This window comes from Indicator indicator, unplaced genomic scaffold, assembly GCF_027791375.1.
Source record: "Indicator indicator isolate 239-I01 unplaced genomic scaffold, UM_Iind_1.1 iindUn_scaffold_54, whole genome shotgun sequence".
In the NCBI taxonomy this organism is placed as follows: domain Eukaryota; kingdom Metazoa; phylum Chordata; class Aves; order Piciformes; family Indicatoridae; genus Indicator; species Indicator indicator.
Window position 1 is genome coordinate 54,275 of NW_026539189.1, and position 14,267 is coordinate 68,541.

Sequence of the window (14,267 nt, forward strand, 5' to 3'; positions counted from 1 at the left end):
ATCCTGCCCAACGCTGCCCATCCTGCCCAGCACTGTCCATCCTGCCCAGCACTGTCCATCCTGCCCAGCACTGTCCATCCTGCCCTGCACTGCCCATCCTGCCCAGCACTGTCCATCCTGCCCAGCACTGTCCATCCTGCCCAGCACTGTCCATCCTGCCCAGCACTGTCCATCCTGCCCTGCACTGCCCATCCTGCCCTGCACTGCCCATCCTGCCCAGCACTGCCCATCCTGCCCTGCACTGCCCATCCTGCCCAGCATTGTCCATCCTGCCCAGCATTGTCCATCCTGCCCAGCACTGTCCATCCTGCCCTGCACTGTCCATCCTGCCCAGCACTGTCCATCCTGCCCAGCACTGTCCATCCTGCCCAGCATTGTCCATCCTGCCCAGCACTGTCCATCCTGCCCAGCACTGCCCATCCTGCCCTGCACTGTCCATCCTGCCCAACGCTGCCCATCCTGCCCAGCACTGTCCATCCTGCCCAGCACTGTCCATCCTGCCCTGCACTGTCCATCCTGCCCAGCACTGTCCATCCTGCCCTGCACTGTCCATCCTGCCCAGCACTGTCCATCGTGCCCTGCACTGTCCATCCTGCCCAGCACTGTCCATCGTGCCAAACACTGCCCATCCTGCCCAGCACTGTCCATCCTGCCCTGCACTGTCCATCCTGCCCTGCACTGTCCATCCTGCCCACCTTGTCCTGCTCAGCAGTGAGGGACCTGAGCTCTTGGGGTACCCAAGGCCTGGCATTGTCTGTGCTTGGCAGCACCAGGGCTGGTGGATGTTGGCTTTGGACAGGTCCAGAGCTGCAGTTCTCTGTAGGTCTCTTATCCACCTGTCAGACACTGATAGCTGGAAGTGCAGCCTGTCAGGGCTGGGCTGATAATTTCCCATCTGTAGCAGTTTTCTGAACCAGTTTGTTGTTGGAGGTGGACATCGAAGTGGAAAAAAAAAAAAAAAAAACAACTCCCAGTTTGTTTTGCATTCATCCAGCCTTGATAGCCAGATCCTGTGAGAGCTGCTTGTTGAGAGCAGCTTCCTTGGACACAGAGGGTTTGCTGCAGAGTGTCAGTGTCCTGCCCTGACTCCTCTTTCCCAAGCTCACCAAATTCCCAAACTGGGATGCTCTGTCCTCAGTGCCTGCAGGTGCCAGCTCCTTTCCGACAGGCAGTCCACTCCCTTCAACTTGCAGGCAGCTCTGTACTGCTCACAAAATGCCTTTTCTTTTTTTGTTTTCTTTTTGATTGATTTTCAGGCCAGAGCTTCCCAAACTACACGTGGGATTCAGTTATTGACACAATTAAACCTTAAACCAAGTAGGATTTGTCCCTCAGACAGTAAGGACGAAGTGCAGAGTCCTCACCTCGTTGGCACGGAGGCACTTGGAGCTTCAGGGGTAGAGTTTAGTGGAATGTTACAACAGATGAGCAGAATTTATATGGTATAAAGTATAGAGAGATATATTTTTCAAAGTCCTTTATTGGATAGTTTATTGAATCCATTTCTAGTCCTGGCCCTTCTCCCCCTCTGCTGCCTGCAGCGTCTCAGCTTCTCCCGACCCTTCAGGCAGCAGCGCTCTGGGTGAGCTTCCCTCTCCCTGGGGGGAGCACCAAGCCCAAGTTCCCCAGTGGTGCCAGCATCCCTGACTTGAAAGTGGTGCACGGAAGTGTTTGGTGGCTTTGTCCACCCCTGAGCTTGGGGGCTGGGTGATGCCATGGGGCTGGGGTGGCTGCAGCAGTGGAGGTCTGATTGCGGTGCCACCAACAGCATAAAGGCGACTCGGCCGTTGATCCCTCCCGGTGGGGTCAGGGTCTCCTCACGCTGCTGGCCCTTTGTCCTGGTGCTGGGGCAGGCAGGGGACCTCCTCCCACAGCCTTGGAGTTCCTCTCCTCTGGTTCAGAGGGGCCTCAGCCCCAGCTAACCCCCTCCCCATCGACGCAGGGATGTCACCCACCCACCGTTCTGCCTTTAAGTGACGGAGGAGAGCTCGGGGGGCAGGGGCCAAGCGGTGAGGGGAGCTGGAAGCACCAGACCTGAATGAAGAATGTCTCATTCTGAAGGGCTTGGTGATTCTGCAGTGTCCCAGGTGGAGGCTGGGAGATGTGGATGGAGCACTCAGCTGGTTCTTGCCAATCTTTTGTTGTTGTTGTTACTTTCTAGGAAAAGGCAGGTTTTGGTTTTGTTTTTTTTTTAAGAGCCTTTTCTTAAAACCCTTCAACTCTCATCTCTGCTGGGCAGTGCCTGAGCCTGGGTTCTTCCAACGTTTCTCTGCAGTGACTTTCAGCATTCAGCTTGCTGACAGCAGTGCCTGTAACACACCAGGCAAAAAAAAAAAAAAGACCAATTGGCTGAATTTGCCTCTTTTTTTTTTTTCCCCCTGCAGTGCCACTGGCAGCAGTTCAAGCGAGTTTAAGCTGCCCCTGTCCCATCCCAACCCATTGCTTTCTCTTCTTTTTTTTTTTCACTGCTTTTTGTCAGTCTTCCTCTGCACTTTGAATGGCTGCTGCCACCTTGGGAGTGGGCTGGTGGCAAGCCCAAGGTCACTGCAGAGCAGCTGAACCTCCAGTCTCTGTTTTGCTGTCTCCTGCGTTTCTGTATCTCTCTCTATTTTTTTTTTTTCTCAAGCTGATGGTTGGTGAAATGTATTTATTTCAGTTCAGGTTGTGTTCAGAACTGGCTAACCTCTCCCTCTGATGGATTATTTATTAAACTGCTGCTTTCCTGTTGTGTTGAAGTTCTCTGTCCTTGTCCTTCTCCCCTCCTGTCCTTCCACGCCTACAACCCCACCCCTGAACTTCTGCCCAGCAGCTCTTGACCCCTGGGGGTTGTGCTGAAGAGGTGGTTGGAAGAGGCCACACCCCAGAGCAGGCCTTGGGGATCAGCATCTCTCTGAAATGGGCACAAGTTCATAGAATTGCAGAAGGCATCAGGTTGGAAGGGGACCAGGGACATCCCCAACTCAATCAGGTTGCTCAGGGTCCCATCAAGGTTGACCTTGAATGAATGTCTCTAGGGATGGAGCATCCACCACCTCCCTGGGCAACCTGTTCCAGTGTCTCCTCACCCTCATTGTGCAGAACTTCCTCCTGATGTCCAACCTAACTCTGCCCTGCTCTACTGTCAAACCATTGCCCCCCAGCCTACCCCCACAGCCCCTTCGGAACAGCTCCTCCCCAGCCTGCCTGTAGGTCCCCTCCAGATACTGAAATGCAGCTCTAAGATCCTCCCAGAGCCTTCTCCTAGCTGCACTCCCCCAGCCTGTCCTCATAGCAGTGGTGCTCCAGGTCTCTGAGCATCTTTGTGGCCTTCCTCTGGACCCTCTCCAGCAGGTCCCTGTCCTTCTTGTGGTGGGGGCCCCAGAGCTGGACACAGCCCTGCAGGTGAGATCTCACCAGAGCAGAGGGGCAGAATTCCCTCTCCTGACCTGCTGCTCATGATGCACCCCAGCATGTGATTGGCCTCCTGGGCTGCCAGTGCCCATTGCTGGTTCATGTCCAGCTTCTCACCCACCAGCACCTCCAAGTCCTTCTCTGCAGGGCTGCTCTCAATCTCATCACCCCCCACCCTGGATTGATAGCAAGGATTGCCCCAACCTAGGTGCAGGACTTTGGACTTCACCCTACTGAACCTCGTGGGGTTCTCCTGTGCCCACTTCTCCAACCTGTCATTGTTTCTACCAATTCCTGAAAACTAGAAGTATTCCAGAGCAAAAAGCACTTGGAGCCAATCCATTCCCTCTTGATGCTAAACCAGACATCCAGATTTCCCCTGGAATCTTACAACAGCAGGCCCACAACAGCTTGAGCCCCTCTGGGGCTCGGGGTTGAAGTCACTCGAGCCCCTGACCCTGCTGCTCATCCTGCTGGGGGTGGCCAAAGTGCTTGTGCAGGGGGAAGTCGTTTTGGGGCACTTTGTGCAGGGCAAGGTTGAAAATCTCGGGCCAAGAGGGGAGCAGCACAGAATGCTCTGGAGGAGCAAGTGGCTGTGTCAGGTCTGTGTGGGCTGGGACAGTGCTGCAGGTCCCCAGCTGATGGAGCAGGTCCCTGTGCCATGTCCTCGGCTTCCACCTCCCTGCTCCAGCGCCTGCCCTGCTGGAACCTCTTCCCAGGGGCTGATTTCAGCATCCCACAAGAGCATCCCAGGCTCATGTCCTCCAGCCAGGCTTAATTTAGATCTTATCCTGGTCATTTAAATGCTCTTTTTGGTGTTTGAGGGCGGTACCAAGTGAACAATAAAAGCCCCACAAGCATAAACACGTCAGAGGCAGCTCTTGGATGGGATCTGGTGGCTGATGGCTGATGTCCTGTGATGAAACAGAAGTCACCTATTAGACAATACTTTGCCTTTTGTATTCATTTCCTCTGGGCTCAAACTTCTTTTGATTCTTTTTCTCGTTTTCTTTTTCTTTTTCTCATTTTCTTTTTCTTTTTTCCTTTTTTCTTTTCTTTTTTCTTTTTCTTTTTCCTTTTTCTTCTTCTTTTTCTTCTTCCCTTTCCTCTTCTTTTTCTTCTTCTTTTTATTCCTGTTCTTTTTATTCCTTTTCTTCTTTTTCTTCTTCTTTTTCTTCTTTTCTTCTTTTCTTCTTCTTTTTCTTTTTTCTTCTTCTTTTTCTTCTTTTTCTTCTTCTTTTTCTTCTTTTCTTCTTCTTTTTCTTCTTTTCTTCTTCCTTTTCTTCTTTTCTTCTTTTTCTTCTTTTTATTTTTCTTCTTTTTCTTCTTCTTCTTCTTTTTCTTCTTTTTCTTCTTTTTCTTTTTTTCTTTTTTCTTTTTGTTATTCTTTTTATTCCTCTTTTTCCTCTTTTTCCTCTTTTTCCTCTTCTTCTTTTTCCTCTTTTTCTTTTTCTTCTTTTACTTATTTTTCTTCCTTTTCTTCTTTTTCTCCTTCTTATTTTTCTTTTTTCTTTTTTTTTTTTTGTGTTTTGTTTGTTTGTTTTTTTTTTGTTTGTTTTTGGGGGTTATGTTTAGTTTTGGTTTGGTTTTATGGGTTTTTTTTTTGGGGGGGGGTTCATCTTCAGTTTAGAAAGAGCCCTCAGCTCGTCTCACTTTGCATCACTGGAGAAAACAAACAAACAAACAAACAAAACCCCAAAAAACCCACAAAACAACCAAAAAAACCAACTCAAACCAAACAAAAACCCCACAAAAACACAGGGGAAAGTGTTTCCATCCAGTGTGGTGTTGGCCACCCCCCTCCTCATTGCGGGGGGCCATGCTGGGGACACGGCTGGGCTATGGCACAACCCTTCCCAGAGGGAGCATTCCCACGTTTTGAAGCGTACCGAAAACTTTGATCGTGTTCCAGTTGTCCTCAGCAGCACCTCCAGCCCTGCCCTGTCCCCTCCGGGCGGTAGCCAGAGCGGGTGATGACAGCCCAGGGCTACACCCCAGCCCCAGGGCTTCCAGCGGTGTGGGGGGGGGGGTCCTGTGCCGAGGGTATCCTGTGCTGGGGGTCAGTGCCTGCCCCGTTGCAGTTTGTTTCTCTCCGCTGAGCTGTTTTGTTTCCTGAGAGACGCCTCTGGAGCCGGCGCTGCCCGGCAGAGTCTCTTCTGCCGGTCAGGAGGAAGCGCCGGCGGCTTCCAGGCAGCCTGTTGGGGGTTCTGGTTCTTGACACCGCTCCTTCCCTTCGCTCTCATCTGAAAGGTTTCCTGCCAGGTGGAAAACTTGCACCTCCCGCCCTGTGCCTGCAGCCTGCTGAGCTCTCTCTGCCCTGTTGGGGCTGGGGGAAGCTGCCTGTGCTCCTCCAGGATGGAAGCAGCTCCTCGGAGTCCACCAGAGAGACCCCAAGCCAGTGGTGGAAGAGGAGCTGTGGTGGGGTCACTGCTTGGGGGCTCATGGCCACGAGTGTGAGAGCTGCCCTGGGGGCCACTGCTATGTTCTCTGAGCTTGGAGAACCTCCTCCCTGGTTTGATCCACCAGCCCTGGTGGAGCTGGAGGTATATCAGGCTCCATAAATCCAATTTCTTCTGCCATCCATGCTGCCCAGCAGAGCCCAGGGCAGCTCCCAGGCACTTCCAGTGTCAAGCTGACAAGCCCAGGGTCCATCATGAGGTGCTGGACTTTCTGGTAGCTGTTAATCTCCTGATGAGTGGTCCAGGAAGGTTCCTGTTTAAAAGAGAGGTCTGCTCCATAAGTGCTCAGCTCTGGTTGTGACACTGAGTTGTGAGGTTTTTCTTTTCTCACCTGAAGCACCATTTTTGAGGGGCACCTGGGCTTTGGGATGTGATGCTGAAGGCTCATGGAGAGCTACCTCTTAGCTGTGGCTGTGGAGCTTCACAGTCTCAGCACTAGGCATGGGCCTGGCAGCCAGCAGGGGCCAAAAGGCCAGGAGTGATCCTCCTAGGAGCTGTTGGTCTTGCTCCCTCCTTGCAGGAGCAGAAAGCTGCACCAGACCCTGGCCAAGGATGGATTCCAGGGCAGCAAAGCTCATGAAGTGTCTAGAGAACAGAGCTGGTGAGGAGCAGCTGGGGGAACTGAGGCTGTTCAGTCTGGAGGAGGCTGAGGAGAGACCTCATTGCTCTCTACAGCTTCCTGGAAGGAGGCTGCAGTGAGGTTGGGGTTGGTCCCTTCTCCCTAGGTGACAAAAGGAGAGGAAATAGCCTGAAATTGTGCCAGGGGAGGGTTAGGTTGGAGATGAGGAACAATTTCTTTGCTGCAAGAGTGGTCAGGGCTTGGCACAGGCTGCCCAGGGAGGTGGTGGAGTCCCCATCCCTGGGGATGTGTTCAAGAAACCTGTGGCCATGGCACTTGGGGCTGTGGTTTGGTGGCCATGGTGGGGTTGAGTTGCTGGTTGGGCTCAATGATCTCAGAGAGCTTTTCCAACCCAAACAGTTCTGTGGTTCTATCATATTTTTGTGGTGTTGTTAACTGTGTTTTGCCCCTCCTGCCCCCAGCTGAGGAAAGTATTTCCCTTCTTTAAACCCTCACCTGGTGACATCAGGAAGCAAAATCCTGCCCCTGACAAAGTCTCTCAGCACCACTGTGGGTGCTCAGCTGGGGCAGCCCTGGCAAAGCCTCACCCACTGAGCCAGAGCCATGGGAGCTGGATGGGGAGGCCAAACCCTGGCACTGTGTGTCCATCCTCTGGCATCCTGGGCTTGCTGCTGGGAAGAGCCTGGCTGGTGCTGGGAGCAGCCCTGGCCATGGCTTGTCCCACGCCAAGGCTGGGCCAGGGGCTCCAGTGGCCACTGGAAAACTCCAGGAAGCAGCTCTGTTAACACAGGATGGAAGGAACAAAAAGCTCAGAGCCATTAATCACCCAACTTTGGCTGAATGTGCAGATTTGATGGCAGCTGTTTACAGAGCACTTCCCTCACTCAGAGGTCTCCTGGACCAGCAGAGGATTAATTAATTACCCGAAAGGTAATTAGCTCCTGAGAGGATGCACCACACACCCAGTGCCCGGAGCTGCCTCTCTGGAGGCTTCTGGGATGGGAAATGCTCAAGTCCTGCACTGACTTTCCACCTTCTGTGACAGAGGAGGTGTCCCTCCAGCAGCCCTTTTGGCACCTTCCCTGGCCTCAGTCACAGCCTGGGGATGGGATGGGATGGGATGGGATGGGATGGGATGGGATGGGATGGAGGAGAATCAGATCTGTCTCTTTCCAGGGAGCTGGGTAAGAGTGAGGAAGCAATGCCAGACCTGCCATGGGTGCTGAGGCTGTGCCAGGGCTTGGGGCTGGGTCATGTGGGACAGGATGGGTGCTGAGGCTGTGCCAGGGCTTGGGGCTGGGTCATGTGGGACAGGATGGGTGCTGAGGCTGTGCCAGGGCTTGGGGCTGGGTCATGTGGGCCAGGATGGGTGCTGAGGCTGTGCCAAGGCTTGGGGCTGGGTAATGAACATCTTCCACAGGTGGTGGCACCTTCCCCACCTGTACCATAAACTCCTCCTTCCCAGGAACCCTGAGCTGCATCCCCCAACACACCCTGCTCTGGTCATCAATGCTGAGCCTGCTGAGCAGCACCCTGGGGCTGGGCACCTCCTCCTCTGCCCTGGGGCTGCACCTTTCCAAACCCCACATTTCAGGGCACCCAGGGCCTGGTTCCTTGTGGGTGCCCTTGTGCTGCTGCCAGGGCTGTGCTGGATGCTGCCTGCTCCTGAGGCCACGTTCCACAGGGGTCCTGATGGGATGTGCTCCAGGCAGACATCACAGCTTTGGCTCCCTTCCCTCCACCCCATGTGCCCCAGGCACTGCCAGCACCAGTGATGCTGAACAGGACCCCTGGCCTTGCTTTTGGGGCAGGGGTCTGAGATGACCCTTCCTATAGTCAGGAATTCCCAGGCAGCCCCAGAAAGGCTCAGTTCAGCTCTGGGTGTTTGGAGCTGGTTTGCCAGAGGCTCCATATGGGAATGGTGGAGCCCAGTGGGAGCTATGGAAGGGACAGGATCCTGGCTGCACCATGGGCTGCCCGGTGGGGGTGATGGGAGCCCCTGCAGCCATGCAGGGACCCTTGGTGCCAACTCCTGGGTTGGGGGCTGCCAGCATAGCCCTTGGCTGTGGAGCTGGTGTTGTGCAAGAGCTGACCTTGGAGGAAAAGCAGAAACCTCCCTCTGGAAATACCCCTCGGGCTGGAAGTGGTGGAGGACCCGGGGCTGGGGGTGGGGGGGGAGGCGGTTCCCGTGGAGCTTAAGAAGGGCTGAGGACAAGACCGGAGGCCAGGCAGAGACAACCTCAGCCGGCAGCATTCACTCCCTGGAAGGAGGGAAGGAAGGAAAACCAACCCCTGCTGCTGCCCTGCCCCGCGGGCGATGGATTCGGCTCCTCTCCTCCTCCTCCTCCTCCTCCTCTCGCTGTGGGACTGCAGCGGTGAGTGCCAAGGGGGCTGAGAGCTGCCCCCACCCCTCAGCTCGCTGAGCTGCTGGCCCTGCCTGCTGGTCTCTTTGCTTTGCTGCATGGCACCGCGGGCCAACGTGGCCCCGAGGTCTCCTCACCCCTCAGCCCTGGCTCCCTGTCCTGCTGCTCGGAGCTGCAGAGGGTGGCACCGTGCCAGGGGCATCCTGCGCCGGGCTTGGGGATGCTGTCCTGCTGCCAGAGCTGGGAGGAAGGGGTCTCAGCAAACGATTCCCTCGAGGATGGCTGGGTTCTGGCGACCCCTTCCCTGAATCCTGTGGTTTTCCTCCTTCCTCTGCCCAGGACTCCCTGCCGACAGGCTGGCAGTGATGCCACAGCAGCCGGTGGTGCCGTACGGGGGCTCAGCACAGCTGAATTGCTCCCTGGCCTGTGCTGGGGGCACGGTGCAGTGGAAGGGGCTGGACACCAGCCTGGGCAGCATCACCTCCTTCCCCACCCACAGCATCCTGCACATCAGCAGCGCCGGGGTGGCCGCAGAGGGCACCAAGATCTGCCAGGGGACCTGCCAAGGGCAGTTCTACCAGCGTGCTGTCAACCTGAAGGTCTATGGTAAGCTTCCCCCCAACCTGGCCCTTGCTGACCATCCAGCTAAGTCCTGCAGTCCCCTCCTTCCCGGGGTCAACATTCCCTGTTTGATGCCTTGATTCCCCTCTCAGCGCTGCCGGATGTGCTGCAGCTGGTGCCAGAGCCAAGCGCCCTGGAGCCAGGGCAGCCGGGCAGCCTGCGCTGCTCAGCCCGAGGGATCTACCCACTGCTGGGGCTGGGGCTCACCTGGTACCAGGGCGACCAGGTGCTGGAGGAAGCTGATGTGGATGCCACGGAGACTGATGAGATGCTGTTCGACATCGAGTCCACACTGTCAGTGCCCGGGGAGAAGGTGGAAGAAGGGGCAGAGTTCAGGTGTGAGGTGAAGCTGAGCATTGGGCAGGAGACCTTCACCCGGGTGGCATCTCTGGCCGTGAGCACTGAGGGTGAGTGTTGGTGTGGGAGCTGGGCACCCCGGGCCAACCCCCAGCCCCCAGTTCTATGCCACTCTGCAAACCTCCTGGCCCCTTCCCCACTGCCGTGCTGAGGGTGCTGCTTTGCTCCTGCTCGCTGCTTTTTCCTGCCCAGGGCAGCAGATTCGTGGGGGAAAGGGGATGGGAGGTGGGAGTGGAGAGGATGGGAGGTGTGGGTGGGGGGAGCTGCCACCTCCTGGGGGTAAGGTGAGAGGTCCCATGCCAGCCATGAGCCACGGCGAGGCTGCCATGACCTGCTGTGTTCACAGATGTGATGGAGCACCCAGTGGCCATGGCCATCTCCCCTGGGACCCTCGGGACAGTGCCAGCCACGACAGAGAGCCCCAGCACAGCCCAACCTGTGACCACCACAGCACTGCCCCCAGAGCCAACCACAATCTCCACACAGGATCCCACCACAGCCCTGACCACCACACGGGAGCCCCACACTGAGACCAAACCCCACTCTGCAGAGCACCCTGTTCCCCAGGACCTCATGACAGGCAGCCCCATGGCACGTTTGGCCACCACCGCCACCACAACCCCTGGCTCCAGCACGGTGACTGCCCCTGCAGAGGCAGCGGGGACAGCGGTGGAGAGCATCAGCTGGGGCACGCCGCCAGCGGAGGAGGGGACAGGGACATCCGAGGGGACAGGGACATCCGAGGGGACGGGGACATGGGAGGGGACAGCGCCTGCCTGCAGCCTGCAGATCTGGTCGCTGCCTCCCAAGGGAACAAGGGGCAGAGCCCTGCGCATCGAGTGCCACGCAGGGTGTGCCAGGAACGTCACCGTCCGCTGGCTGCAGACCCCCGTGGCCCTCTCGCAGTACCGGCAGGAGGTGGCGGGCGGCAGCTCCACGCTGCGTCTGGACCACGCCGAGCCCCAACACCAGGGCTCCTATCAGTGTGTCCTGCTTGGCCACCGCTCCCAGGTGGTCAGTCTGCAGCTGATGGTCTTGGATGGTGAGTGGTGGTCTGCAGCCCCCCCTCTCCTCTACCCCCATCGCTTGGGCTCGGGTTGCAGCAAGCTGCGTTAGTGCCACATTTGATGCCCTGCTCGGGTGTTTGGTGGCACGGGCAGCAAGGGGGTCCTCTCATGCCTTTGCAGATTCGTTCAGCGCAGTCCCTGCCATTGCCACGGGGACAACGATCTCACTGTTGGGACTGATCGTGACCGGTGTCGTGTCTCACCGCCTGTGGAAACGAGTCAGGTCTCGGTACGAGCTGCACTAGGAGTGGGAGCTGCCTGCGAGTGTCCCCAGCCCTGCCCTCACTGTCCCCTTTCCTGCTGCTGGCCTCACCCAGGCCCTGGGACAATGACTAACCGATGGAGCTGCCCCTGTCCCAGCGGGGACTGGCGGAGCTGGTGGGGGGTGGGATGCTGCTGTGAGCCCCGAGAGAAGAGCAGCCCTGGGGCACACGAGGGGACCTGGAGACCCCTGAGCTGCTCTGGAAATCTTCACCCACGTCTGAGGCTCTGCTGTCTGAGAAGCTGAGGGGCCTGTGAGGGGCTCGGGCCCCGGGTGCAAGGCTCGGAGGGCTGCCGGGGGGCTTGCGGGAGCAGAGTCGCGGGGCTGCTGCGGGGACCCCGCAGGAGGGGGAGGCTGGAAGGGAGTCGAGCCGAGACGCCTAAAAGGACAGCGATGGAATATGCTGGGCCCGACGCTGAGCGCTCGTGGGGAGTCCGACCCTCGGGGCTCCCGGCACCCACGCGGGTGGACCGGATCGTCTGTCGCGACAGAGGGACAGCAGCCCTGGGCGCGGACGGAGGAGAACGGGGCCATGGTGTGCGGGCTGCAGACTCCAATAAAGGGCTGCTTTTGTTCGAACCGTGAGCAAAGGGCCAGGGTTGGGGAAAGCCCCTCACCGCCACCGGCGGGAGGTCTCGGGTCACCCGGCAGCGTCCGCAGCGACCACCCTGCGCCCCGTTGCTAAGGGAGGGGCACCTGCCCGCAGTAGCGACGGCGACCAGGGCGGCTCCTGTGCCCACACGCAAAATGGCGGCCCGCAGCCTCGCCCAATGGCAGTGCGCCCTACTACTTTACCGCTCACCGATTGGCTACCGGTGTGCAAGATGGCGGCGCGGGAACGTCCCCCTCCCCGGGCGGAACCGCAGTAAAATGGCCGGAACCGGCCTTCGTTGCCCGCAACCAAGATGGCGGCGTATGAGAAGCGGCGTGCAGCCGCCGCCCCGGCCGCGACTCCGGTGACGGGCAGCGGGCTGACGGAGCCGGCTGGGGCGGCGGGCGGCGAGCTGGGCAGCGAGGCGGAGTTCCTGCTGCGGGCCGGCGTCACTGCCATGGTGCGAGAGGCGCTGCTGAAGGTGCTGGAGGCGCGGCCCGAGGAGCCGGTCTCCTTCCTGGCTGACTACTTCGAGCGGCTGGTGCTGGGCAGCCCCGAGGCCACTGCCGAGCTCCCGGGGCAGCCGCAGCGCCTGGCCCGGGCGCTGTGGTATGTGCGGCTTGCTCATCACTCCCACAGGTGCGGGCGACAGGAGGGCGGAGGCCGGGTTGGGGCGGCGGCGGTGGCGGCCTACAGCTCCCGGTGTGCCCCGCACCGGCGTCCAGGGCACGCCGGGAGCTGTAGTGCGGGACGGGCGGGGCTGAGGCCGCGTGTCTGTGTCTGTGCCATGTCGCGACAGGACAGCTTTCGACAGCAACGCCGGCGCGGCCTACGAGGTGCTGGGTGCCGGCGGGCGGCGGCGGCGAGCGGGCGTGGACGGGCGGCTGTACAGCGAACTGCTGCGGCGCATCTGCCAGCACGGGGCGGCGCCGGCGGAGGCGGCGGCTGCGCTGCTGGGCCGCGTCCGCTGCCGCGATCACGAGGCAGTGCCCTTCGACGTCTTCCGTTACGGCGTCCTCACCTGCTTCGTGCTGCTGGAGTTTGCGGCCAAGGCAGATGCGCTCTTCGGCGTCCTGGATGGCGGCTCCGGTGCCGCTGACAGCAGGGTGTGCCAGGCCGTGCTGCGGGCGCTGGAGGATGCCCTGGGCGTCAGCCACTTCTCCGTCCCCAGCCGCTACCTGGAGGCAGGCTCCAAGCTGGGGCCAGACGGCCTGGCCCTGGCCATGGACCAGGCGCTGCAGGAGAGGAAGATTGGTCCCTCCATGAGCAGAGAGGAGTTTCTGAGTAAGGCCACTGCCTTGTTCGTGGCAAAAGTGAAGCCTGTTGAGTAATGTTTGGGTGGGAACAACGCATCAACCTCTTTGCAGGGCTGTCCATGCCAAGGAGGCTCCAGACCCTGGTGTCAAGCTGGACAGGGGGCACAGGGGCTGCTCGTGCCTGTCTGAGAGCCTGGCTCTACCTGATGAAAGATACCTGATTTCCACCCCTCTTCCTTGTTCAATCATGACAGGTGCTGGATGTGTCCCTGTCCTCTGTGCCTCTCCCAGCTGTGGCTCCTCCGATCCAGCTGGCACTAGTAAATCTTTTTCAGGTGTTACCTGGGGATTTGGAAGGAGGCCTGTGAGCTGTAGGGCAGTGTTAGTCATTCAAAATAAGTTAGAATGAAGTAAATGCGGGGCTGGACCTCCAGACAGCTTCCAGTTTTGTCCCAGCCCTCACAATGTTATGTTTTGCAGCTTCAGCAGGGAGCTTTATTTCTGGTCTCGGGGTTTGTTTTGCACTTAACTGTGAAGTCAGGGGGTGATGCTTACCTGCCTCACAGGCTGCTGCAAGGCTTTGCAGGCAAACGTGAGGCTGCTCCCAAGTGTGAGATGAATTACGTTGAATGTTTTAAACGCACAGGACCAGACAGTTGGGCAGCAAACCCTCACCAGGCTGGGGCTGAGCAGAGGGCTTCTGGCTCTGCCAGCAGCTGAGCCATGTGAGCTGCTGTTTACCCAACCACCCCTGGCTGCTGTGGTTTGGACTCTGATGATGAAAGCTCTGACCTGCGTGATGACTTCATCTGCAAAGCTGCAGCTTGCTGTGGGTTCAGTCATGATCTGGGCTGGGGAAATCTGGGTCAAGACCAGACAAACCCTGATCCCTGAGGTCATAGTTTGCTTTTGAGCAGAGATGCCTGTTGAATCATGTGTTATTTATTTGAACTTGTCTGTGTTGATTGATACTGTGTCTACTGGTTTACTCGAAGACATTAAAGCTTTTTATGATTTTTTTAGTGGCCCATTTTCTTTGCTTGCTTCTAGCACTTAGGGCTGGGGTGAACCACAGCAGGGCTCAGATCCCAGGGGGAAAGCTCTTGTCTTCAGGGGTTGATGTCTGAAGCCTGTAGCAGGCACCCAGCTGAAGGTACAGGAGTGCAAAGCACTTATAGTTGCCAGGAGAAAAAGAAGGTCGAGGGAGGATGCTCTTTGTGCTGTGGGCTGTTTGTTTTGTTGTGTTCAGCGGATGTTTTGATCCCTGCAGGCACGAGGGGCGGTACCTGGAGCCGGTTTGGGTGGCTCCTCAACAAGGTG

The 14,267-nt window shown here is 57.8% G+C and overlaps 2 protein-coding genes across 2 annotated transcripts; both read left to right on the forward strand.

Annotated features, from left to right (window-relative positions):
- The first annotated feature begins 8,746 nt into the window (after positions 1 to 8,746).
- MADCAM1 (mucosal vascular addressin cell adhesion molecule 1) lies at positions 8,747 to 11,082 on the forward strand. The gene is made up of 6 exons (XM_054398440.1): positions 8,747 to 8,804; positions 9,132 to 9,398; positions 9,506 to 9,820; positions 10,117 to 10,406; positions 10,497 to 10,812; positions 10,958 to 11,082. The coding sequence occupies exons 1-6, from the start codon at positions 8,747 to 8,749 to the stop codon at positions 11,080 to 11,082; spliced, it is 1,371 nt and encodes a 456-aa protein (XP_054254415.1).
- A 913-nt stretch (positions 11,083 to 11,995) lies between these two features.
- TPGS1 (tubulin polyglutamylase complex subunit 1) lies at positions 11,996 to 13,024 on the forward strand. The gene is made up of 2 exons (XM_054398470.1): positions 11,996 to 12,330; positions 12,491 to 13,024. Exons 1-2 carry the CDS (start codon positions 12,005 to 12,007, stop codon positions 13,020 to 13,022), a joined length of 858 nt encoding a protein of 285 aa, XP_054254445.1. The 5' UTR covers positions 11,996 to 12,004; the 3' UTR covers positions 13,023 to 13,024.
- Positions 13,025 to 14,267: the final 1,243 nt, after the last annotated feature.